The 27,955-nt window shown below is 38.6% G+C and overlaps 1 protein-coding gene across 3 annotated transcripts in view; it reads right to left on the reverse strand.

Moving 5' to 3' along the window:
• COMMD10 (COMM domain containing 10) overlaps positions 1-27,955 on the reverse strand; it is a 262,491-nt gene that overhangs the window by 38,800 nt on the left and 195,736 nt on the right. Inside the window, exon 6 of one of the 3 annotated variants that reach the window (XM_075179470.1) lies at positions 14,272-14,304. The exons of the other annotated variants lie outside the window; for them this stretch is intronic. Coding sequence (XP_075035571.1) covers positions 14,287-14,304 — 18 coding nt within the window. The 3' untranslated portion in view covers positions 14,272-14,286. Of the gene's footprint in view, positions 1-14,271; positions 14,305-27,955 lie in introns of those variants that run through there. 3 annotated transcript variants of the gene reach the window in all.

The raw sequence follows: 27,955 nt of genomic DNA on the forward strand, positions 1-27,955 counted from the left end.
CACACACACACAGACAGAAAGAGAGAGAGAGACTAGAGTCAATTTGATAGAAGTCAATTCACCTACAAGTATGTTTTTGGATTGTAAGAGAAAACTGGAGCACTCAGAGGAAACCCACGCAAATACGGGAGAACACACAAACTCTACATAGAGCCCGATGTAAACAAATCAAGGAGGAAAAGCTGTTACAGTCTGCAAAATACCTATAGGACAATGACCCAAGTAAAAACCAAAAGCCATATTGTAGTGATTTATACCATACTTGCCAACTTTACAAAACTCTCCTCTGGGAAGTCATGTAACAGGGGGTAGGAGGGGGTGTGATGTCACCATAGCCCTGGCCCCTGCTAGGAAATGCCACAATTCACAGAATTTTATAGCAAGAGGCGGGATTTAATGACGCAAAATCACGTCATTAAGCACTGTCTCCATCATGTCCGGGAGAATGCCTACTCTTCCAGGAGGGCTCCCCGGAGAGTAGGCAACAATCACTTAAACACACACAAAAAATTCTCAAAAAATCTATGTCTTCGGGTTACCCTGTTAAAGCCCTCAATTCCATCAAGAATCTGTGGAATGATTTGAGAGTGCTGTTTACCAATGGTTCCCATCAATACGAATGGACAAGCGAATGTAGACACGAATGGACAAAAACTGCAGTGTCCAGATGTGTAAAGTTGTAGAGATTTATCCAAATAGACTCACAGCTGCAAGGGCAGCTAAAAGTGATTGTACAGAGTATTAAAACAAGTATGTGAAGACTTGTGCTATTGAGTGTCTGTTTCTAATTTATTGTTTTAATTAAGCAAAAACATTAGTTTTTTGTTTTTTTTTAATTTGACAATATAGTAATTTTTTTTTGCACAGGGCTAAGAACCCTGAATAAACCATTTTTGAGTCCATGATGTAAAAAAAATTAAATGTGAAACATGGTAAAAGGGTTTCAATACTTCTTATAATAGCGATTAGTAAATCGTTGAGTATAATTGAGCTACAGCATTTCAGATTTACTTCATTGTGGATAAAAGGCATAAGATAAAACAGAAAAAACAAGCATAATAAATGAACAGTGGTATAAACTAGATGGGTCATAATTGAATATAAATAGCTGCTCCAGTGAACCATTAATGACTCCAGTTTATATATATTTTATGTCTTGTTCATGTCTTCATAGAGTTTTAAAATGTAATTACCTTATCTTTCATGACATCGACACAAAAGATAGTTGGCAATCTCACATGTGGCCGGAAACGAAATCAATAAAATAACTGGTGATGAATAATTGAGGCAAGAAGTCAGAATATGCATGTGTTATTTTTACACCCTGATTCCATTTACTAATCCATTCGTAATAAAACAGATATAAAGACTATTACAAGGTTTCATGGGCCCAGGTAAAATAATAACACTTGAATTTAGCTATCTGTAATGTGAATGAACGGAGAAGCTAGAGAGCTCTCATTGTCTTAGTGAGTCCATGGGTAGATTTGTTCCTTATACTTTCTCCACCAACTCTTATTGTAAGTAAAAATGGTCTCCTGTAAAATGATAAGTATAAGTAATTTTTTATTATGATATGAAAACCGGTTGGAGGTGTGCACTTCACTTATAGAGGACTGTGACACCAGAATCTTCCTGCCTCATTCTTTCAGTGTACAGCATATTGGCTTACTGTCCCGGATTATCTGGGAGGCTCCAGAGTTTCGAAGATTCGTCCATGACTCCTGGAAGAGCAGACACCCCTCCAGATCCCAGGGTTGAAGAGCTGCTTAATGATACAATTCGCTCCATCAAGCCCCACTCTTGCAGTGCAAATGCTGCAAACAGCAACGTTGCATGCCAGGGAGGTGGTGCACGCCCCCTCCACACTTGCCACTTGACCTCCCCCTCTACAGGAACTCACTGTTGCACGAAAAAATGACAAGTATGATACAGATCACTGCCTCAAACCAGAACTGCACACTTCTGCCATAAAATATTGTGTGATGCTGTGCGCATACTGATCTAATTTGTAACAGGTTGATTTATCTTCGCCCACTCAAAACTGTGGACATCTGGATGAGCAGAAAATGACAACTGGATACAAAAACCTGCTCTGGTCCTAGTGAAATGCACTTTAAAAATCAACCTTTGGTCTTGGGCATATCTAATAAAAAACAAAACAAAACCGTGTATACAGACAATTTATTCCGCACAGGAACAATGTACGGTCTACATATGAATATATAAATATGAATTATAGCTGTCAATTGCCAAAGATGAGCAGGAGAATTCTTAACCGACAGATATAATAACAGTGCTCCTCAGTGGACTATAAAGATGACAAAAGGAACAACTGAGCCACTGCACACTGTTTTGCTAGAAAGTACATTTGGAATGAAGCATCTCTGAGTTTGTCAAACTAAATTACAGTTGTCTGACAGTAAAACAAAAGTTCTAGATCTGTCACTCTCTGATTTGCTGCTTTTCTTCCCAGACTTACCAGTCATTAATTTGTTTAAAGCCTTAAAATAAAAAGTGTGACCCAATATTCCTGTATCACCTGGGCTTTGGCTCTTGGTAGTGTGAACATGTAGTTACAAACATGGATATTCTGGAACTGATACTGTGCTGTGCAATTTATCAACAGATGACACATTTCAGGAGTGTTCTGATGCAATTGTATATGCTAAACTCAGATTCATCAGTCTGCAGATGATGCAGGTAGAAGGATGGAAAATGGGATTTTCCACTCCCATACTATATTGTGTTACCCTTTCCCTACACCAGTCCTTGGCTCTGGTCTTATTTGACCCATGCTGTTTGCCGAGTTCATTTCCCAGTATTTAAATTTATTTGGGACTTCTTCTAGCTAACCCCTGTGATCATCTCTGAGTGCTGAAAGATGCAGAGCTAGAAACAATAGTCACCTACAAATCATTTGGATGAGTCACAACAACTAGAAGTTTGCTGTCACTTTTACATCTGACCTGGATTTTTCCTCTTCCAACTTCCAGAAATACAGAAGCTGGCCAGCAAAAGCCCCAATTAACGGTACTGAGGAACCCACTGATTTGATGTACCCTCACTGAAGCCCTAGTATGGGGGAAGGTGGACAACTAGTTCTGTAAATTTCTTTACAGAAATCTTAGCACACATTTACACAGAAAAAAATGTTTTTAGCAGCTAGCTTTCTTTAACCTTTTTAATCACGGTAATACATCATAGTCTCTCCAGCTAAGATACAACCAACTATATTAGTTCACAAAGTAAATAGTAAGTGAAAGAGAATACATTCTATTTATAATTTTAATGCAAGTTAGAGAATTCTAAAAATATATAGGTAGGTTAATTGGCTTTGGAAAAAAAGGACCATAGTTTGTGTATGTGTGTGCTCTAGAGAATTTAGATTGTAAACTCCATTAGGAGGATTAAAAACATTCTCTGTAAAAGTGAGGGATAATATGCTGCTGTTATCTAAAGGTTAATAAATACTGTTATACACTATGTTCAATAATATTTAAATGGATGGTCTACTTCACTTGGAGACCACTGCAAATCTACCCCATTTTCCCACCTGGGGAGATTTCAGCACTAGAAGACTGGACAGAGCAGTAGATTCCAATCTGGAAAGGAACTCAGAGATAAACGAGGCAGCTAATTGGTCCGTCTTCCGATCAACCAGATGCTGCAATCACTGTATTGAAGAGCAGGGGTAGTAAGAAGAGTGGCAGGTTGCCATAAACTGAACAACCCCTTTACCAATTACTCATTTTCAACTATTAGTCATTCTCAACTGTATGGATAATAATTTACCAACCTGGAAACTAATTGTTTTTTGTCTATTTTGCCATCTAAACATTCAGCAAATCTGTTAAAATACTTCTTTGTTGTTATTCCTGAATTTCCATCTTTTAGAAGAAAAATCCTCACATTTGTACATAAACAGCATTTTCTTTCTTTCCTTGTCTATTACTACATGTGTGTGATGTATAGCACTTCATGGCTTTACCTCTTAACAGCTTCCAAGTGTCTGTGTAGATTCTAAACTCAACCTAATCTTACAGCACCATGTGATGTGTGCTATACTGTAGTCTTGCTGCTCTGTGGCTTTGCTTAGTAAGCTCAGGTTTATGTTATTTTGTCTACACAATCTGAAAACATGTATAAGGACGTCTATGGAATGCTGGCAAAGGAGCACATGCTTAAATTCATTTTAAGTGTAACTTGTCTACATCTATTTAAACTGCTTGCAAAGTAGTATATGTATTGTTCCCATTTACAGAACAAAATGTGCAATTTCATGTGCAAGTACAATAAAGAGTTCAACTACAATGCGTGGTGAATTACCATATGATGTGAATGAGTTCTTTGTACAGCACTGCGGAATTAGTGGCGCTATATAAATAAATGATGATGATGATGATGATGATGATGAGACCAGGCAGAGCATGCAAAGCCGGATTATGGGCAGGGAAAACAGGTAACTAGCCCACAAACTAACTGCCCCCGTGCCACAAGATGGCAACATTAGTTGACCGTAAAACAAGGGGAAAGGGTAGAGTCTGCAGAATAACAGCTTCCTATTGGTCTGAATGTGGTCACACCCCTGTAGACTGCAGCACTGGCTATTGTCACTGCTGTAAGAGAGCAGCACAGAAGCTCTGGAAAAAAACAATTATGTATGTACAGTGTAGATAGGCAGACATACAGAGAGACAAACACAAAGGCAGATAGACAGACAGATGCATAGGTAATATGTAGTGAAGCCCATGACCTCAGATTGTTTTGATCCACCACTGACTACAATATACTTGTAACACACTACATTAAATAAATACCATGATGCAAACATTTTGAAAATAAAGTCTGTGATCAGGAATATGAGATGTATCTTATAATTCAGAAAACACAGTGAAATATACCAGAGAAACACAGTGTACAAGGATATAATGAATAGAACTACAGGACTGACACAGTGTACAATTAGGTTATCCTTTATATGCTCATGAGGTGGGAGGGAGGTTTGGCCTTCAAACACAGCTAAAACTACACTTGATTGCAGCTTGCAGAATACAAACCAAGTATTAATATTGTGTTCAGTTCTGAAGTATTGTGAAATTCTAGTAATTGAAGAATAGAGATACTTGACTTGCCTTGAAAGGATTAAAACATAAAAAAAAAATAATAAAATGCTCTAGGTTCTAACTGGAGAAAGAGACAAACGCTCTACTGAATTCACTCAAATCTAACATTATTTACTGTTTTTAAGCAATGTAATCAGCATATTACATTACAGTAGTGACAATAACTAATTAGGATACATTTATTAACTGCATAGCTAGGACCTTCCAACTGGGGTAGTTGGTGGTAAATTAGATTTCCCTATTTGATTCACCATGAGCAGTTGGGGCTTGTAGACATAGCAAGCGATATATTTTCATAAAACCATATATGGTGCAATTGTCAATGTTTTCCTGATGACCTCACCAACACGTAGATGCTCATTTTTTTAAAGAGGGTTTTAACAAACAAAAGTGTAAAATCTGTATTTAAATCCAAACGGGGTCATACAAATGTGGGTTTTTGCACCTAATGTTTACATGACACCATAATGCTATTACAAAAAAAACACTATTTTAAAACTGGAGATTCATAGTTACTAAAGAGACAGAACGCTCAACTTTCCTAATAGCTGGTAGTAAGCCAGACATTCCCTGTGCTCTAAGAGGTGTTCACACACGCTGGTTACTGAAAACCTATGAACGTGAAAATATCCTACTGTAATATACAAACAATGAACCATATTTATAAACATTTGGCTACTCTGTGTAGCTAATGAAGCAAAAATGAACCAGCTCCTGAACTTTTCATGTCACTCAATCATTCTGAAACTAATAAAGCTGTTTTCAATATTGCTTTTCCAGAACTTCTAAAGTCTGTAACTAAACTATAAAGGAAGTATGAGCATCTCTACATGGTATAACGATGACTTCCTAGTATACAATAATAGTAGACACAACTAAGATTTTTCTCGTCTAAGTGGGACAACATCGCTTTCCCATCAATATATTGGACACGGATGTTGTCAATCCCCCCCGCCAGCAGGTGTAGGGTTGCCTGCAGCCACACACTATATCCTCCTCCCAATCAGCTGAGGGGCAGAGATCGTGCCCGGTCGCTTTAATTGTGTAGAAAATGTTCATAGCTAAATAACATTAACAAGAACAGCATCACAATGTCAAATACCAGCATAGAGAATACACAAAGCATAAGAATCAGGGCTGTCTTAGCTAAATGCAGGCTACAGATTAGGACACTGTTTCAGGAGGGTGAAAAGTATGAATACGTTCTTAAGGATCAGGTTCTGGTAGCTTCTTTCACATACATCGGGCAGACAGGCAGGATATTACGGTGGCTAAGTGGTTAGCACTTCTGCCTCACAGCGCTGGGGTCATGAGTTCAATTCCCGACCCTGGCCTTATCTGTGTGGAGTTTGTATGTTCTCCCCGTGTTTGCGTGGGTATCTTCCGGGTGCTCCGGTTTCCTCCCACACTCCAAAAACATACTAGTAGGTTGGCTGCTATAAAAATTGACCCTAGTCTCTCTCTCTGTCTGTGTGTGTGTTAGGGAATTTAGATTGTGAGCTCCAATGGGGCAGGGACTGATGTGAGCGAGTTCTCTGTACAGCGCTGCGGAATCAGTGGTGCTATATAAATAAATGGTGATGGTGATGATGATGATAACTTTTGATTCTGATACAGAAAATAAACAATGCTAATGCAGACTCACCAGACAGGGTCCTGGTCAACTGGATAATTTGCAGCCAGACCATATACAACATTTAGAATCCGGAAAGCGGGACAAAATAAGCCCCACCACCGTTCTGCCCAAACTCCGCCCACAAACAGGCAAATTTGTTTAAAACTCCACCTACTTCCCAGATAAGTCCTGTCCCTTTGGCAGTCTGTGAGTCGGGATGTCCCTCCAAAATCGGGACGATTGGGAGGTATGTATACAACACAGGACAAATGCTTTCTGCCATATAATTAGGTGAGTCTAGATTATTTCATACACACAGTCTATATGTACAACCATACTTTACCAGCAATAACTAAAAATCACAGTACTGCTTGGCTAAAACTCCTACTCCGGAAACTAGCGAATTCAACTGATTGCCAGCAGAAATAAATCTGCCTGCTTTGTTTTCATATCCAGGGAACCTCACACAAAGACCTGAGAATGGGATCACAATGCCAGCAGACTCTAATAGTACTGGCTGACTGGAGACCATGCACATGAACCAGACTACATGTCCATCAGAAATAATAAACAGGGGCATAGACTGGACATCTCCAATTTCCTTCCATATTCTCAGAAAATTATTTTAACTCCTTCACATACATAAATGGTTTGATTATTAACGATCAGACCAAATTCAAATTTCAATGAAGTGCATGTTTCTGTTGACCTGGAATCATTTATTTTCCTTTTTTTTTTTAATAGTTTTATTTTCTTGGACAAATAGGGCTTTCTGTTACTGGCATATCACAATAAATATAGTTTTTGCTTAAGTGTAATTCTACTGTATTTTGGGATTTGCACCACAATTACTTATATCATTAGCACAATCTCCAGAAGGTAGCCCATAAATCTGTGGTGCCTATAATTACTTTCTTAGGCAGCGCTATTTTGGGAATATAAGGGAAATAATTTCATAAAGTATTCCAATTTCTAGATTATAATATTTACCTTAAAAATGGCAATGTTCATATTTCAAACTACACATGACTTGTACACAAATGCATATGGCAGTTTGTATATGGGGTGAGCACCATTACAGATGCCATGTCAGGCAGAAGCATGGCTAGACATAACTAAGTCATCACTTTATTATCTGGCATTCCTGTGTATAAGGATGGCAATAACATTACTATAATCACCAAGCTATGGTCAAGCACAGATAATCTAACACAAGTAGACACAATTACACTATGACTGACAGAACATATTTACAAAGTCTTCCCACAGAAAACAAATCAGGGCAACTTCACAACAGGTAGAGAACAAGTGCTTGAGGACTAGCGTTAGACAGTGGTTTTCAATGTGGTAGGATGGAAGAGGTTTAGTGAATGTGGCCAGTGGCGGAACTACTGCCATTGCAGAGGGTGAAGCAGCTATAGGGTCTAGAGATGAGTGGGCTTCACTTGTATGGGGCCTGACGATGTAATGATCCACCCCTGAATGTGGCACCAGATTGAATGGCCATAGAACCTGTCCAATTATGTACTGCATTCATTCCCTCACTCCCATCCTAACATATGAATTACAGGATCAGTCCTACACACATCAGCCAATGATCTTCCTAGAAATGTAACCCACTCTTTGAGGCATATTTATTAACCATCGCATTTTCAACATGATCCATTTCAATCCTTATCGCAAAGATAAGGATTGAAATATCATGTGTATTTATTAAAATTATTCACTAGGAAGAGCAGTCACGAAAAACTGCTGTTCCTGCGAAGACCTATCTCCTGTGTCCTCTATGGTGATTATCGCAAAGTAGTCACCTCTGCGATAGTGACAGAAGGGGAGAGCAGGTAAGATCCCTCTACTTCAATACTCTCCCCATAGGCTTCAAGGGCCAACACCATCTTCAGCAGGCGTTAGTCATCGGGCGCAAGTTCCGAAAAACTTTTCAGATCTTGTTAAATGGTGCAAAATAGCAGTCCCCACAGAAACCTAGTTTGAAGTGACTGGGAAAGATATCTGTTACATGCCCTAGTCATAAATTAAGAAGATACTTTAATATGTGGCTGTTTTCTGGGGATTTCAATGAAAAAGGTCTTTGATAAATAGGTACCATAACCTGCTGCATTGTCCACCCCTTACACTGTATACTAGCTCATCTGCTCCATTCAGGCCTCTTCTGGGCTTCACTCACATACAACACATGTGTCCTGCAGATTAATTGTCCCTTCTCTTTCTGCGGAAGCTGTTCTTGAAATAATGACTGCTAGTCAATGAGATCATTAGGCTATTGGCAATTGCTTCCATTCAAATTACAGCCAAAATCTTCACAAAAAGAATAATTTCTTACATTCACTACTATGGCAGTGATAGTATATCTGTTAATAGTTATAACATTAAAATATAAATACATAGCACAATTTTCATGGAATAAGGAAGAATATATGCTGAACTTTAAATGACATGGATGTTAGAAACGACTTGACAGTTCACAGCTGGTGAACCCAGCAAATTCATGCGTACTCCCCCTCCCAGTCCTTCAATTGTCATATTAGCATTGCAGAAAGCATTGCGTATGATCTTTAGGTAGATTAAGATGCAGAGATGTGTGCTTTGGCCTCTGCAAACTGATGACATGAGCATACAGTACATTAATCTGTTTACACTGACCTTCAAGAGATCTAAAATGCTGAACTTATGTGGTGCATATGTCAAATAATGCACAATAAAAATAAATTAGGATATAGTGGCTTTAAGACAGAACAACTCGTAATGGAAAGAAATGTAAATTAATTAAAAAACAATTGTCTAAGAGTGAAGGTCAGGAATCAGATTGCAAAGAACCAGATTGGTAATAAGCATTTTTAAAATTATTTTAGACTGTATAAGCCAATGCAGCTTGGTAATGTTTCAGTCAAATAACTAAAACCTCCCCAGTAAAACATGCATCATTTACTTGTTGATATGGGGACATCATAGCCTAATGAAATGAACCAGACGCTTCGACTACAAAGGCAGCTGATTTCAATGCTGAAACTAGGATAAGGGCTAACCAAAACAAATTTATTGCCAGCAGTCAATGGGCCATGTAAAAGAGAAACAGTTTAGTTGGACACTTTGCAAACCGCAATTAAATGGACTGATATTAAGGAAAAAATACAATTGTATTCATTAGGTCATAATGAAATTAATTAGCATGCAATTTTTAAGGGATCCATCTGTCCTCTGCATCAGATGATTAAGTTTTATAATCCTAATAGCACTTCTCAGTCTTGCCCATAACTGAGTATTCGGTCAATTGAGCACCCAATGCAGTTCTGCAGCAGGCAATGGATAAGTAAGCCATGCATATTAATCCGATTAGATGTGTCAAGATCTCAAACCTAGCTTGCCATCATTTTAAAGTCATCTGACACTTCAGTCTTCTGAATTAGCTAATAGACAATGTCAGCTTTTCCTTTCCGCAGGAATAATTACATTAATTCAGCCATGTTATGAACGTGAGCATTGCTTAGAAAAAGCTTCAATAGCTACCAAGTTTCTGACTCCCAGAGATGATACCAGGTTATGTCCCTTGGTCTTGTCCCTTGTAATGTCCCTAGTATTTCTAAGTGACCACTGCAGTCTACTTGTAGTGGGAGTTCCCATTGTCTGCATGTTTCATATTTATAAAAGAGATATAACTGCATTGTAACAATTTGGTTATACAATATGATTAATTCTGAATGAATTGTACATACATATTATTATTACATAATGTACATTCACATTACAAAACTATACAATCATATTTTATAACATTCAGATCGGACGAGTCTAAAATGCTTAGCTAAATGCAATCAAATTATAGTGTGCTTGTGTTGCACAATTCTTAACAATTCTTCTGTTTTTGGGGCCTATTTATGAAGCTCTAAATCATGGTTTAGGCATTTTTGTGTAAAATGTTAATAAATAAAAGCCTAACGCAGGAGATATTGGAGATATCTCGTGTATCAGACAGAGTACCACACTAGCTGCAGTCTCCATAATACTCAATGGGGACTGCTGCGGTCTAGGCAATGATATCAGGCTCCAGAGCTAACGCCACCATTCAATCCTATGGGTACAGCATTGCAGTAGACCGATCTTCGGATCCCTCTCCGGAGAAATCTTGCTCTCCCGTTGCCTATATTTAGTAAGGACTCCAGGGGGTAAATGTATCAAGCTGAGAGTTTTTCGGCGGGTTTGAAAAACCAATCAGATTTTAGCTATCATTTATTTAGTACATTCTACAAAATGATAGCTAGAATCTGATTGGTTGCTATAGATAACATCTGCACTTTTCAAACCCGCCGGAAAACTCTCAGCTTGATACATTTACCCCCAGGTCAGAACATGGAGTTGAGGTTAGAAAGAAGTCATCGCAGGCACAGCCTCCTATTGGATGCGCTGTCCCTACATGACTTCTATAGTAAATTGCTACAAAATGTAATTTGTCATCGTTAGGATGACAGATGATAAATAAATAATGGGTAAACGACCCTGCTAATGATAACTAGACCCCTTTACCCTTTAGCAACAAATGTTTTAAAGTGCAAATGTCATTAATAAACAGGGGAGGCAGCCATCTGAATGCACGAGAATACAGCCTATCACTTCACCAGTAACATCACTGAGGCACTTTGTGGAGCAACAATTTTGCAGAATTAAAATTAATAACATTTCTGCCTATTACTTCACTAGGAATCATGTCTTTGATTTGCAGTGAATTCGATGAGCCACATTCTCATGAACATTACTGGCTTAGCCAACATGAAGGCTGCCTCTGCTGTGCGCATTGTACATATAGGTAAATATTTTGAAAGCAGGCAACAAACACTCCAGACAGGAAAGCACACTAATTGCCTGCCCTCTGTTACCTTACGATAATTATGTATACATCTGGGTAAACAATGAGACCATGAACATAAGATTATTTTTTCCTCTTATAGGGAAAAGCAGCATCAGGCAAACGAGCTGATCATTCTATGCCCACTTTTGATGAAGACTATTCAGAAATGACCTAGAAACCCTGCAGAACAAACTCTGACAAACCGCGTTGCAAAGTAGCAAGAAAATAATATTCTATCAACATACAAGACACAGAGCAGCTGGAAAAAAGCAGAGAATTGGAAGCAAACAATACCTGAATCGCTTCCTAGGAATAGACTTGTCCGTATGGCCCCATTATGGGAACCAATGCAATTTGCACTCCATTTTCAGACAATGCCAAGCACATCTCTCTTTAGTAAAGCGTTGAACATGGCAATTATATGCTTATAATGTGTTTTCTGTTAGTTTTTTTAATTGTTGCAGTTGGGCCAAACTGTGACCTTTACATATTCTGTGCCATATTGGAGGCACGTGTGGGTGTTCCCAGCACGGTTTTACAAAATATACTTGCTCTGTTTTCCGTGCATTAAATAAAATACACATTTTCTTTATGGTGAAGAGTACTAAGAGATTTATTCATATTTCTCAAAAAGTTTTTCAAAGCTAAAGGGGTGTATTTATGAAACAGAGAGAAGCACTAAGTCTGGCAAAATGTGTGTGTTTTCACAGGAGATTGGGCATCTTCTGCCTTTATTAAAGGCTACCGCTAGCAGAATCCTGTGGAAGGTTATCGCCTGGGACCTCCAGGGAAGCCTTTTAAAGGATAGTGGAGGTACAAGTGCCACCACTGTCCACCTATCACTATTGCCATTACAGGATATATTACTTAAAGAAAAAAGTAAAAATACATTATACAATGTTAAAACAAATAGTTTTTTTCTATTTATTTTTTTACATTATTTTTGTTTTTTTTACTGAAAGCGAAAGTGGAAGTCCAATTTGGGGTGAAACCAGATTGTCTATAGTTGTGATGAGTGGCGATAGGTAATCTAGGTTATCACCCCCAGAAAATAAATAGGTCCCAAAAGGGTACACAAAATTAAAAAAAGAGGTGCATAAAATAAAATGCAGACAAAAAAAAAAAAGAACATGTTGAAATAAAATGAACATAGTAGTAAATTGTTAAACAGGCTGACATTTGGGTAGTGGGTAGGATTGCTGTGGTTTGTTTTAGGGAGTGAGTAAAAACTTGTGTAAATACTCTGCAATGCCGAACTTTATTTACGCACAAATTCTTGAAGCATGAGATTTTTAAGCAGTTTATACCATGTACAGCTGGGCTGGCCTTGAGATTTTTTTGAAAGACAGACGAAAATTATGTTCGTCTGATTTTTTAACATATCTACCAACTCTATTTAACCCCTTCATGACTGGTGGCCGTAACACAACCCCAGAAAATTACTCAATATATTACTGCCTAGTTCTCCTGTTTTAAAAGTCACCCCTGGACATCTCTGGTGAAGGCTCACACACTGTCAAACTGTCCACGTTAGCAGGAGAAATCACAAGTGTGTGACCAGCGTTACTGAAAAGCTGCCTTTCTGCACAGTTCTATAGTGACAGATCACTTTACCCTCATTTGGAAATACATTTTTAATATGCGTTTTAGTAGTTAATGTACTGTGATATTCATGCAGTCAATCTCAGAAGCAAATGAAAAATACATTTTTAAATAAGATTTAGTGAAAATCCAAGTCCCACAAAGTAACTAAAAACAACCAAAATTCAATAGTTCAATAAAACAGCACACGGAGGAGAAATGTAGAACATTGTAATAAAACAAAATGAGTAAATTAGATTACATAAGAAGCAATAACACCCTCCCACCTTGTTTATGACCGTCTTAGAACATTTATACCCGTATGTCTTCTACTGCAAGTTAATATTTCCATATTTGCTGTAATGAATTGCTCCGTGCACTATCTGATTCCAACACGCTTGTCCTGGAGGGGCTACATCAAGATGAATAGCTAATTAAATATTCTTGAACAGCCTATAAAACACAATTCAAAGCCTGTAACAACACTGACATTGCTGTGCTGTACGAATGGCAAATGTAAACTAGATTAAAGTGAAATCCGATAAATGACTTGACTTGGCCCCAAGCGTTAGAGAGGTTGCAGCATTTTCAACTGTATATGACATGGAAGAACAGAGAGATTAGTAGAGAAAGCCAAGGAGACAGGAAATCAACTCAAAATTCAGCTGATCTGCTGCTAAATAGCTGGAGGCATGCACAGCACCCCACAACACCAACAGTTCTGGTTGTGGGAGGCATTTGGACTTATTATAACCTTTTTTTTTATTAACAGAACACTTATTGTTGTGAGTGAACATTATTTCATATCACTCAGAGGCAATGGCAAAAGTTTCCAGACACATAAGGGTTACTTGCTACATCAATAAATTATTTAGTTCAGTCCTGTTATCACCATCCTGAAATGGCAGTAACAGAACAGGTATTGAATGCAAGCTCTCGCGGGCAAGGTCCTCTCTACCTATTGCCCCATGTCTGTCTACTGTCTGATTCCCTCGCCAGTCTTTTGCTGCACTCTGTGCGAGTCCACAAGGCATTATTCACACTCATCTGTGCTACTTATGTGTGTTACCTCATCTATTTGTTACTTGCATCTGTATCCGGCACTACGGAATCTGTGGCACCTAATAAAGAAATAAATAAATAACAATAATCGGCTTTGTCATGCAAACACACGGGAAAGTCGCCACCGTCAGTAAAACCCTGTGTTTAAAAAAAAAACCTGTTCGCCCAACAGCCTTTCATAAACCTGCCCCTCCGTATTTTCTTGTACACAATAATTTACTCTTTTTTAAATTATGATGTCCGTGTGCCAAGTTCTTTCCAGGACAATAAATACTGCAGATTATCAGACTAAATAAATAATAAGTGGCTTTAGGAACAAAGCAAATTTCATATCATAGAGGTATATCCGCTTTCTGTGTCAAAAATATAAGAATCTTAGTATGGATAGGGGTTGGTTGTATTTGCAGTGCAAGATATTAGTTCTCCTTTAGGGGCCTATTTATTAAACATGCCCTATCTCCCTATCTATCAAAGGCTACCACCACGCTATCACCAGAGGCAGATGTTGCCGGCAAAGAGATTTAAAAATGGACAAAATCAATATATATGGGATCTGCACCACCACCTCTGTAAATGATTTTTACTAAGGTAATTCTCCCTCCAGCTTTAGAGCTGGAGGCTGCTACATGCATCTGTATTTTCCGTGGCTCTGCCTGTTCTGTATGAGTATGCATATACATTAAACATTATGTAATAGAGAACAGGCAAATCAATTCCCTTCGTCACTTTAAAATGGAGGTGGAGGGGGTAATGAGTGAGAGGATCAATCATAAGCCACAATCTCCTGACTGCTGCTTGTGATTGGTCCCCACACTCGGTTCTTGTGTGAAGCTGTAAGAGTAACGGAGGTCTCCGGCTAAGGGTGTGGGGTGTAAGAATCTTTTACTAGGCGGTAGTACAGCTTTAATATGACTCCTTCACCTCAGTTACAGCCCTGCTGCACACATGGGAAAGGGATATCTTTGACTCCTTTGGCCCCTCTCTGTCTTCTTTTACAGTGTGTTCCTGTTGTCATCTCTATTTCTTACATGGTGGGGATAAAGTTACAAAATGTATTAGCCTAGAAGACCCATTTCATGTTAAAAGAAAAAAAAAATAACTTTCCTCCCTGCTGCACGCGGTAACTTCATTTTATTTAATGATACTGAGCCAAGTATTACTCATAATGTATATTCCTACTCATGCAAACATGTCTATATAATCATGTGAAGTCTTATGCATCAGCTGTTATGTCTTTGAGGCACAATGTAGAAGAACATAGTTTTCTCTGTAGCCTTCTATCCATCATCTGATTCTTTGTGAGATAATTAACAAGTACTATGCTGACATAAGAATGTCACAGTCACACATGCTCAGGGACTGAGAACAAAGACCCTGCATACACTCCATACAACTCACTATATCAAAATTAAAGAGGTTTGGCACTTCGAATATGATTAGCACTAAATCCTCTCCCTTCCCATTACCACTGTTGTGGTGGGAAGCCTTCCCGCTAGAGCCCCCAGTGTTTGCTGTATTTAGTAGGATCCCGGCACTCACATATAGACGGCTCTCTGACATAGAGCTCTAAAAAATCCACTTAATCATGACAGATTTAACTTAAATCACACTAATTGTATTTATGTATATATGTGTTCTAGTGTCCTGGAGGTCAATGCACCTTCTTATCCTTCTCATTCATTACTTACAAAGGTAAAGTATGCCGAGAACTGTAAATGTGTACAATCATATGTACAATCATGCCCCCATTTGCAACGTAAAAGCCTAGCAAAATAATAATATTTATAATATAGAGAAGGTAGAAAGGTAACAAGTCAGTTTTAACTGCACCAAACATCCTATTCTTCATGTGACCTAAATAAGATGCAATGTTTCTGAACGATCAAGCTGTTTAAACGAGGGCAGCAGCAAAATCACCAACAATACAGTGGGCTGCTGTTTCAAGGCTGCACAGAGCACAAACAAGAGTAAAAAGCCAAGGCATCTGTCAAATAAAGCTAAACCTACATGCTGCTGACTGTATTATTACCATTGCAATGACCAGTTGTGCGTCATTTACATAAGCATCTTGGATGGAACTGGCACTCTCTGTAAATAATTCAGCAGTTTTATTGAAGCTGCAGCTGAGATGTACGCTTTCTGAACATTAAGCTGAACACTGAAGCCTGAGCTGTATAGCAGGCTAGCACTGGGCAACATTTTTACATTACAGTCAGGTCTGTTTATGAAAATGAGATGTCCTAACTCATCAAGCATAAAGTGAATAACCCCTCAACAATTTATGGCATATGGCATTGTTTTAAGGTAATAATAAAAACAATCAATGTGGTTAAAACATTATATATATATATATATATATATATATATATATATATATATATATATATATATATATATTTAGACGCTTGACCAATTCTCTTATCTTACAGTTTAACTACTTTCTAAGCACTGAAAAAGCAAAATTCTTAAGAAGATTAAAAACCTGAACTATGCGGTTTCCAAGCTTATTGAATGCATATACTTCAATATTTTTATAGCAAGAACAGCTTTAAGACTTTTGGGGTAAGGATGCACCAGCTTTGCACACTTTATGGGAACAATTTTGACCCGTTCTGCCAGAGAGATTACTCCAGGCTGTTCAGGTTAGTCGGACGACCCCAATTTTCCCAGATCCCTTAATGGATTGAGTTTAGGGCATTGACTGGGCCATTGCGTAATGATATAATTTCACCCAAGCCTCAGTCTTAGCACACTGAAACGGGTTTCTCTGTATAGTGCACAATCCATTCTTCCTTAGGGTGCCCAGTTTCACAGCATAATGCTACCACCACCGTACGTCATTGTAGAAATTTTGGTTTTGAGCTGCACTTATTGCTTTGAACTTTGGCCAAAAATCTCAACTGAGCCACTTTCATACTTTTTGGCAAACTCCACAGGTTCATTTAACATGGCTTCTTTTGTGCCACTCTCCGATGCAGGCCAGTGTTATGCTGATGTCTTTATGTGGTTGGTTGGAGCACATTTACTCCACCCACTTATGCAAACATCATATCTCAGGGTTGGTTTATTTGGAACATTTTTTGGAACATAAAACAATGTCCCATTAAAAACTACTACTGCTTTGGAAACAAAAATGTCACAGAGAAGAAAAAATGTCAGTGTATTCAAAACAAGCATGAGCTCACATTTCTACCACACAGGAGACACGTGGCACATTACTACCACACATGAGACATGTGGCACATTACTACCACACAGGAGACATGTGGCACATTTCTACCACACAGGAGACATGTGGCACATTTCTACCACACAGGAGACACATGGCACACTTCTACCACACAGCACACATGGCATATTTCTACCACACAGGAGACATGTGGCACATTTCTACCACACAGGAGACACATGGCACACTTCTACCACACAGGAGGTACGTGGCACATTTCTACCACACAGGAGACACGTGGCTACTAATACCCCTTTTCTCACTAAAATCCTGGGTCAGACATGGGACAATAAATATGGTTTAAACCAGTGTTGCAACTATTCACACTGCACTTTGGTCCCGGGTCCCTGCCGTTCACACTGGACCCGTGTCTGCCCTGCATTTTCAAGTTGAACCCCTCCAATGAGCTGCTTTAAACTGAACCCGGGTGGAATAACCCGGGAACACCTTTCATACAGCAGCGTATCCAGCTCCAACCCGGGAATAACCCTTCACACAGACACACAACCTGGGTTATTCCAGGGTCCATGTCTCTGTGTGAAAGGGGTATTAATAAAATCACTGTTTTAAGTAAAGTCATAAAGGGTTAGGAAAGGGTTTTACAAAACCCCTTCCACACAAGTAAACCCCCATGAGCAACAAAACTCCTGGATAAATAGAAGCCTTAAGCCAATGGTTTACTTTGAAATATGACACACAGATACACTTGAGAGCACAACTGCCTGTGCTACTAGTGGTAGTAATGCCCCTCGGAAGTGCACTGTGTCAGGATCAGCAGTGCACTCACAGATGGGAATGCATGCACTTCATGTACCACCTGTAGGTAGCGCGCCAGTATAGCAATTGCTTCGCTGGCACTCTATCTGGGCATCATGGCTACCTCTCTCTTACTCCGCATCAGTGTTCGGGTGTGCTGAGCTTGGTGGGTGGGACACAGCACATGATCTCCAATCTCTTAAACCACAGAATGTTAATGCTGCAATACTCTTTTACTGTATTAAATGAGATTTTTCTTTCATTATCAGTTCAATGAATTTCTTTCCCACATGTCGCATCCATTTACTTCATTAACATGATTGACACATGGTTTTTTCAACAAATTCCAGAAGAAGCTAAGGCCTACACTGTATTGAGTAAATCTGCAATTAATTTGACCCTGTGTCATCTGAATACAAACCAAAATAGTGTCAAAATTAAAAAACAAAACTGAGATAGTAAGAAAATAAATAATATACCCTGATCCCTCGTTATACTTACATCCTTTACAAGTTAACCCGTGCATGATACTCATGCATTCTAGTCAAATCAAGCTACTTAAGGTGTGAAAAAGGTTCTTGTCATGCATTTGGGCCTAGCCCAGGCCTCCTCAGGGGAAGAGCGTTACTTCCCGACGCAAGCGCCCTTTTTTAACGTGGTTTTGTCCACATGTCACCACCTCATCATTTTTCTCCATCACCTCATCCTTCATCTTCATCGCCACATCCTTCATTAAGCTACTTAAGGTGTTAAAAACTCCCCACTGTCACCCCCGGCAACCACCAACCACTCCCAACTGTCACTTCTCCTTCAAGAAATATATAGGTCAGTGTATAACTCTGCCCAGCAGGTGGCGCTGCAGCTTTTTTTTTTTTTTTCACACACGCCACTAGGCATTTATATAGTAGATAAGGACACCCTTGCATAGTTGTCTACACTCCCAAAATGTCTATATGTCACCCTCGTAATAGAGATCACACTCACAATAATGTCATATATGGCCTGTGTTTTGAACAATAGATTATCTTGAAGCATTTTCCATTACAAGTTTAAAAGTTATTTTACATTAACATAATAAATACATTTATTACCGTACATTCATTTATTTCTGACAAATCCAATGAGTGTAATGAATTGGTTCCTCTTGTGTGCGATACCCTTCTTGTGTTGGATTTTACCTGATAGGAGTGTCTTCCAAGCATCACCTTGGTATATAGCTGTTAGACATAGCTCTCACCATTTATCCAGGCAAGATCTGGACACAATAAAACCCACCCCTGATCCATGCAAGGCAAATCCTCATTTCACACAAAATACAACCTAATCCACCCAACCATTCCCAATACCTGACAAAGCCCAAACCACCTCATTGTATGCCCTGCCCGTTTCAGGGTTCACAAATTGGGACTGTCCTGCTGCATCAAGACAGTATGTGTTAGGGTTGCTATGCTGAAGTGCCGTAGCAATGACGACCAAATGAAGTGCATCACACTGGCTGTGATTGTGTGAGGACATACAGTCACAGTATGTCTTGTTGCTCCCTGAGGATTAGACTATGCATGTGCGCTAGAGCGCTTCCAAAGGTTGTGAAAGAGCTTTGTAAGGCGAGTTAATGCACAGTCTAATATATGGACTTTCCATTACACCATTTTGTTGGGTTACTATGACACTACAGTAAAGTAACCCCAGGTCTGTTCCCCACAGGAATACTAGCAAGATCATGCAATCCACAGAAAGCAAATATAAAAACGTCAAGCACATACATATAAAAAACAATAAAAGGATAGGTGGAGTTACCCTTTAATTACGTACATTTAAAGGGTTTCTCCCCTCTGCCATTCTGATGTGCAAACTCTGTATTTGACATTGATAAATCCATAGAAATATGAAAGAGAGGTGTGCTGTCATAGGGAATGTGTCATGAGATTTGGCCAGAGATAACAGCCTTCACCTCTTGAAATATTTGGTTAATTAAATAAATAAAACAGAAATAAAACTGTTTAGAGAGCAACTAAGCCCCTAAATGGAATATCTATCAAATATTGTGTCTGACTAAGCGGAATAATATTTGAGATAACTAAAGGGTTTATACTCTAGTGCTTATCTCCAGAATGCTCTCCATCACTTCTCTCAAGCAGGTTATCATCTTAGGAGGGAGGAGCTTCATTAACAAAGTAGATATCAACCCCCAGGATTGCAGACATGCACTGTGTTGATAGGTAGATTCACTGTTGTGACACCAGGGGCAGGTTACCTTAACACTGAACAATGCATTCCACCTAAATGCTTTATATCTGAACATTTTAATTTTAGATTTAGTGGTGGTTCTTCAAAAAATAAATAATGTCCAACCTGGAATTCTTATTAGAGTATGTGATATTTCCATCTAGCTAACAATCTTATATTTACCTTATATGTACAAAGCAGCAGTTTTTTCAATAAAAGTAAGTAACCATAGGTTATAAGTAAGTAAATAAGGAATCATATGCTGGGAGCATCTCATTGATAAGCAGTAATAAGAAATGTAATACTAACGTATTGTGATCTGAATAGCGATAATTTTCATTACTTAATCACTATCATCTCTCTTTCTTGAATCACCCCACAGCATGAAAAATGCAGTGTATTAAGGATCACCCAGTTTTCTACTTATGTCAGGTTTTTAATGCTAGAGTGTGATCTAGTGTCTGCAAATAACGTGTCTGAAATGAATTGGTACAGATATGATAGGAAGCAAAATAAATTACACCTAACACATCACGCCTACAAAACTGTGCTGACACATTCTGAGGTTATTAATTACATTTCCATTTACAGTGTTCGGCACCAATCGGTATATTAGTAAAACTTAATAATCAAGAAAACAATCCCTACATAAAATGCATTTCATACAACATAAATTATCAGCTCTGAATGTTATTTTTTTATAAGTGTAAAAGCAAATTTTATTATTTAATTAATATTTTGACAAAGATAATCATCCAACCGCATTAGGGGAATTGTGGGGGTCCCTCCTATGGGAGGTCCCTGGGAAATTGAGCAAAGGGCCTGATTCCTGCATAGGCCACAGAAGAACACTGTGTGTCTCTAGTCTCCTGTTGTGTCATCACATAATTACTGTCTACAGAGGAATGGTAACAAGGCAAGAGGCTGGGTCCTATTACAAAGTGTCTAATTCATTTGTGTCCCAACAATCCAGAGGAAGCGAGTCACAGGGAAGGGAGTCTCACAAATGGGTAAGAGAGCTGGGGGATTACTATATATTGATGTCAATGTGAAACCGGTCAAATGGTCTGAATTATGAGCAGGCTAGTACTGTGTTGGCCCCATAAACTATGACGTCATCACTGCAAAAATGCAGAGGGAGAGCGTCCCAAGGAAGAGAACATTACAATTCAGGTAAGGGACGGCATTGAAACAATGTGTATTTAGTCTTTAAGTCTACGTATACTAATACTCAGATTATTTTGAAGCCTTGGACAAGTCAAGTGCTTGCTACTAATCAGTCATTAATACAAGATCGAACAGTAAATGCAGACATGAAAACAAAGGATAGGGAGGGCCATGAGAGAGCTTACAATCTAATGGAAAAAGGGCACCAGTGAGACAAGAAGAGTGTGGTTCAGAGTGGAGATTAGGACAGTTGGGAGAACTTTCCATTGTTCAGAACAGACAGAAAACCAAAAAGTAAATTAATACTTTGAAAGTCCTGAAGGGTATGGCATCGCTAGTTGTGAAAAAAGGACATTCAGATATTTCTGGCAATTTATAATATGAAAGTAAAGAAGAGCAAGATAATCAGCAGACCAAGCAAGTCAAACAAATGCATTAACGTTATTTGTTCATACTGTTGATTGAGCCATAGATCAGTGCACTGATCAGAATTATTAGATATTAAACAGTTGCATGTATAGAATCATTTTAGAATTCTGCATCGTTTAAGTTTCTATAGTTTTATGTATTAACAAACAATTGTTAGAAGTTTTATATATTTCCACAAACTCGTGAATTCACAGACTGTGGTTTCTCAACACCCAGCGCTGTTTTTCTCATGTCATTTTTTGTTAATCTTTGTTGCTGCTCAGTAAAGTCATATACACAGTCACGGTCACCCAGACCTCCACTCAGAGCAGTCTTCTGAACAATTGAATGAGGAGAAAATTTCATGTAGAAAAACAGGGATAATTTTTACATGGCGAGCTCAGGGAGGACAGAAACCTCCCGTGAAGCAGAATATAGTATATTTAATGCATTGTGCTCCAAATTACAGACAAACCCCTTATCCAGGAAAGCCAAAACCTCAAGCCTTTCAGATAACGGGTCTTGTATGTATACTATAAGCTACCTAACTTGTACTTAGAAGCTACGTAACCTTTCTGTTCCTTTGACACCCCATGAACTAGGATGTTGTATATAATTTGTCTGAATAAAAAGCATATAGAAAAAATCTATCATTGCTGGTTCCTTTGATGACTTTGTTTTTTTAATCAATACATTTCAACGATACAATGAAGCAAGCAAAAAAAAAACTCCAGCAGCAAGAAATAGTCTTCTCCTCCACAACTTGTGTACAGTACCCATCAAGCATGTCCCCAAAGTGAGAACAATGCAAGCAAAACATTTTAACCAATTCTTGTCTGGCTTCATAAATAGCAGAAGGCAGTAAGAAATCATATCATGGAACATTTCAAAGAACTTAGTGATGCCTACATAAGGCCTGAACAATGAAACAGCCAAACATGCGGGAGTCTATTTAATATCATTGGGTGATATTGAAGATTTTCTATTTCCCAAATTGACATTAAAAGATTGCCGGAACAGGTGTGCAATGCTCTGCTCCTGGGTAATGCTGGCTGGAGAAGTCTTGCCGTTCACCAGGCCAGACTGGGGTCACACTGTACATGTGCACTGGAGGCCCAGACTTGGTAAACCTGCCCAGGAGCTTTACGGTATAGGGAAAAGCCCTAAATCCAGAGAAAACTTCAGTTTTTCCCGACACTAGAGCTTTTCACCTATAAATAAAATTACCCCTTAGTTTATAAGGAAGAAGTCTGTATCGATGAACTAATGTACAACCAACAGGTTTTCTGCTGATCGCAGAACATGCATTTCTCTAATTAATAAAAGTACCAACACATTTACAGTGACTTAATAACATTCATCTTGGTACAATAGATATTTTTATATCAAATTTTTAGAAATTTTTGCAGCAATAACATTTTACATCATAACAACGAATTGTAATTGTGTATAAAAACATAGAAAAAAAGAAAAAACAAACAAACACAGAAAAAGGATTGCATCACTTCATATTTTCTTTGTGCCAAGCTGTAGCGGTCTTGGATTTTGGAAACCAACTAAGGTTATTAACAAGTAAATAATCTTCAATTCATCTGGAGAGATTAAGGGAATTACAGGAGTAGATTGAAAAACCGTCCAGTCTCTGAAGTGATACAAATGTGTCCATTTCTCAATGTTCACCAGATTTTGGAGGTAGATATTCTTGTTTTTTTTAGCCGATTATCGCAGCTATGAAAGAATGTACTTTCACTGCTATTTATGAAATTTGTGCCCCGGCACCGTCAAAAAGCGACTGTCCCAGTGAGACTTTCCTCCACAAGAGATAACTCTCAGCAATATCTTAATGCAGTAATAAAGTCTTCTCTTCCGGGTCCTCTTCAGTTCAGAGTGTAAACTACTGCTATTTCCTTGACGCCAACAATTTGATGAATTTAGTGCTTTTTTAGGCTTAAAACTGGTTGATAACTAGGGGCCTGATTCATTAAGGATCTTAACTTGAGAAACTTCTTATTTCAGTCTCCTGGACAAAAACCATGTTACAATGCAAGGGGTGCAAATTAGTATTCTGTTTTGCACATACGTTAAATACTGACTGTTTTTTCATGTAGCACACAAATACTTGATAGCTTATTTGTACACTGAAATTTAAAGTTGATATTTGTGTGCTACGTGAAAAAACAGTCAGTATTTAACTTATGTGCAAAACAGAATACTAATTTGCACCCCTTGCATTGTAACGTGGTTTTGTCCAGGAGACTGAAATAAGAAGTTTCTTAAGTTAAGATCCTTAATGAATCGGGCCCTAGACTCCTAAGTGTGATAATGCAAGCCTAGTAACTTAAAAATGACCAAGGATAATACTTTCAATATAGGAACTATATGTGTGATAATTGCTGGATGATGCATAAGACTGTGTTACATGGCTTCTTTGAACCTTTTTATAGCTCTCAAAGTACAAAACATTTACAGCCAAAATTGTAAGGTCGATTGAGCAATTATCTATAATATACAGCTACGATGTTGGTTCATATACCTTGAAAGCCAATCACGCAGACTCTGGCAGGTATCTACACTTTATCTTCTACTTATTTCATTCGGTGTCTGGCAGTTTGAGCACACTGTATTTAATTTACACATATCCTGCTACTAGTGTGTAATGGTGTAGAGTTACTTTATGTGTAACCGTATATTTGGTCTGCATACTACTGATGCCTACCAAGCAGACCTTTGCAGCCATTGACACAAATCTCTACTTTATGTATATTTGGTTTAGTCTTATTTGTGTCTATCATCTTTATTACTCTAGAGTTTTATGGACTATTGAATTACTTTTCATATGCGACATTCATCTTGCAGTGAAATTATATAAGCACATTACAGTGAGCACTAGAGTATATCATGCATCTACGTGGTATGGTCACTTTATATTTGTTACTGCAAACGCCAGTTTAACAAATCCAAAAGGTAAGCTTGTCATTTTAGTGAGCCAGGGAAAATTTGCACTGACAAACAAATCTATGTTGTTGTCACATGACCAATGACACTGTGCTTACAGGCTGACAGACTTGAATGACAGTAACATATATGTGCACTCCCATCATGTTACATTCTATTAAAACCTTTAATAGCGTTGGTGTAAAACATATTTAACGTCTTATTACTTTAGTCTTTCACCACTGTTTCTGGTGCAAAATATATAGGTTACTGCCCAAGCATTTTATTAGATAGATCAAATGGTGAGAGGATATTTAATTATTACAATTATATAATTATTATTTAAAACAGTTTAAACACAGTTTTAGAAATTATTAGCTAAAAAAAATAATCAGATTTTTAATGTTGTAAGGGTCATTTTTGTGAAAAAGGTGCCCGTACTGCATTGAAGCATCAATGAGAAGACCAGGGTATTAGTATGCTTGTGTATATTTAGCTCTGTTAGTACATGTCTGTCTTTTTCGTCCCCAGGTATGTACATCATCTGTTATAACGTTCATCCTCTCCTAAACTGAATCTCACCTTATCTCATTATAACTTGTGCTTCACAAAAGTATATAACAGGAACGTGTTATCTATTGTAATAACCTGTGTCAGACTGCTAATCAGTGAAGCATAGTTTATGACACCATTCTGTCCTACCGCTCATCTAACCTGACTAGGACTAATAGAATTATTTTTGACCAGCTGACCAATTAGCACAGATGTTTGTATTATTCCCAACTATATGTTAGCATTCACTCTAAGGGGAGATGTGTTGTGGTGCAGACTTGCTGGGGATGATCTACATTGTGTTAAGAAATGCCCAGTTAAATGACACAGTTGAACAAACAAGGAACAACCTCTGAGGTCTGTCAGTAACCAAATTCACCTGCTGCAGCTGGCACTCCACATCTAATTTCACTTTCCTGGGTATTGCTTATTTCCCTGCCTCACTCTCACCATCCAGCAGCTCAACTCCTTCTCCTTCTGACCCCTAACCTTTCCCTTGTTACTTCTGGTTTCTGCAAACTCTCTCCCCTCTACTTTCTCATTACTTCACTTCTGCCCCTGTTGTCTCTTCACTGCTCTCCTGCCACTAATCCCACACACACTATTTTCCCATGGCCTTTGTATTTACTGCTCTTAAAAATGTTATTGTACTGCATTGCCTTTACCACTGTAGTACTCTACAACAGTATTGCTCTACCATAACATTACTGTGTCAAATATTGCTTTGCCATAGTATTGACATGCTATTGTTTTTCTACTCTGGTGATGATGATGGTGGCAAGTGAGGTATGACAGTGGCAATGTAATCATTTATTTATATAGCATCACTAATTCCGCAGCACTGTACAGAGAACTCACTCACATCAGTCCCTGCCCCATTGGAGCTTACAGTCTAAAATCCTTAAAACACACACAAAGACAGAGAGAGAGACTAGGGTCAATTTTGATAGCAGTCAATTAACTACAAGTATGTTTTTGGAGTGTGGGAGGAAACCGGAGCACCCGGAGGAAACCCACGCAAACACGGGAGAACATACAAACTCCATACAGAGAAGGCTATGGTCAGGAATTGAACTCATGACCCCAGCGCTGTGAGGTAGAAGTACTAACCACTTAGCCACCCTGCTGCCCACCATCTGGGCTTTCACACTACCTAGGCCTAGACACCATCATAGCCTCTGCATCTTCTAGGCCCCTGCACCACCCTGTCCATTGCCCAAATAGGCCTTTGCCTCCTCTAGACCCTCCATAACTCTGTACCACCTTGACCCCTGCACCATCACTGCCTCCTCTACCCCTCTCTACATCCTGGCCTCACTATCTTGCAGCTTGCTACACCATCTGTAACATGCTCTTTCCCCATCTGTGCTCCACTCTCGTAAAATCTACACTGCTCCGGGAATCATTCCATAGAGTTCAGTGATCTTTATGTAAAGATCCATCTCTTCTCCATTCAACTGCCAAAAATGGAACAGGGAGGAGAGTGTTTTAAATATCTCCCTTGTGCACATAACTTTAAGAGGTTTGTATCTGTGCATTGGCTTTTTTGGACAAATAATGGATAGAATGAGATCATATTTTAATGCATTAATTGTTGTAATTTTAAACTGCTGTTTTAGCGGTTGTAATGAGAAATTGAAACATTTTAAGATATGACCACCACATATCGAAACGATTTAGTGCCCACCTGACTTCATGGTGTCCATACCATTTACGGCCTACCAATTAACTAACTTTGTAATTTTTGGACTCAGGACACTGCAAAAATGGGGCATAGCCCTCCCCGTGACAGGCGTGTAGCCATATCACAATAGAGGTGTACCCCAGAGGTATGCTTAGTACTTCTGAAGATATAAAACACACATACACCCCCATCACCTGAAAATACCTTCGCTTGCATTGCTGTGTACATCACGGTCAAATGCATGCAGCATCTGCTCACCACTGTGAGCAGGTCATTGTCCCAACATTCCCAGAAGTTGGGACAAAAGTCCTTATGGTTGGGATAATCCTGCAGAATCAGGAGTGTCCTGACTAATGCAGGATAGTGGAGAGGTATGTGTCTCTGCTTTAATAAAGGGAGCTGGCTTCTCTTCCTATGTCGTATTCCACTGGGCACTGTGCTGTGGTATCCTGTTCATGTCATGTGCCGCTGCAAGCTGCCTTGTGATATAAATATCCAACCCAGTACATTTGTATGCTTTTATAAAATCAAGAGCATAACATTTGCGAACTATTCATTTGAAACTACTGAGATTTTAAGAACTACCATGGCTAATCAATATGTATATATGTATGTGTATAGCTGTACATTTGCACATGAAGTATTCATGCCAGTAACCTATCGGTGCATCATTCATGTGAACTTCATTTACTATACAGAAGTTAGAACATCAAAAGCTGGTAAAAGTAGAAAGGTTTTTTCTAAATAGTAGCTG

Source organism: Mixophyes fleayi, chromosome 1 (assembly GCF_038048845.1).
Source record: "Mixophyes fleayi isolate aMixFle1 chromosome 1, aMixFle1.hap1, whole genome shotgun sequence".
Taxonomy (NCBI): Eukaryota; Metazoa; Chordata; class Amphibia; order Anura; family Limnodynastidae; genus Mixophyes; species Mixophyes fleayi.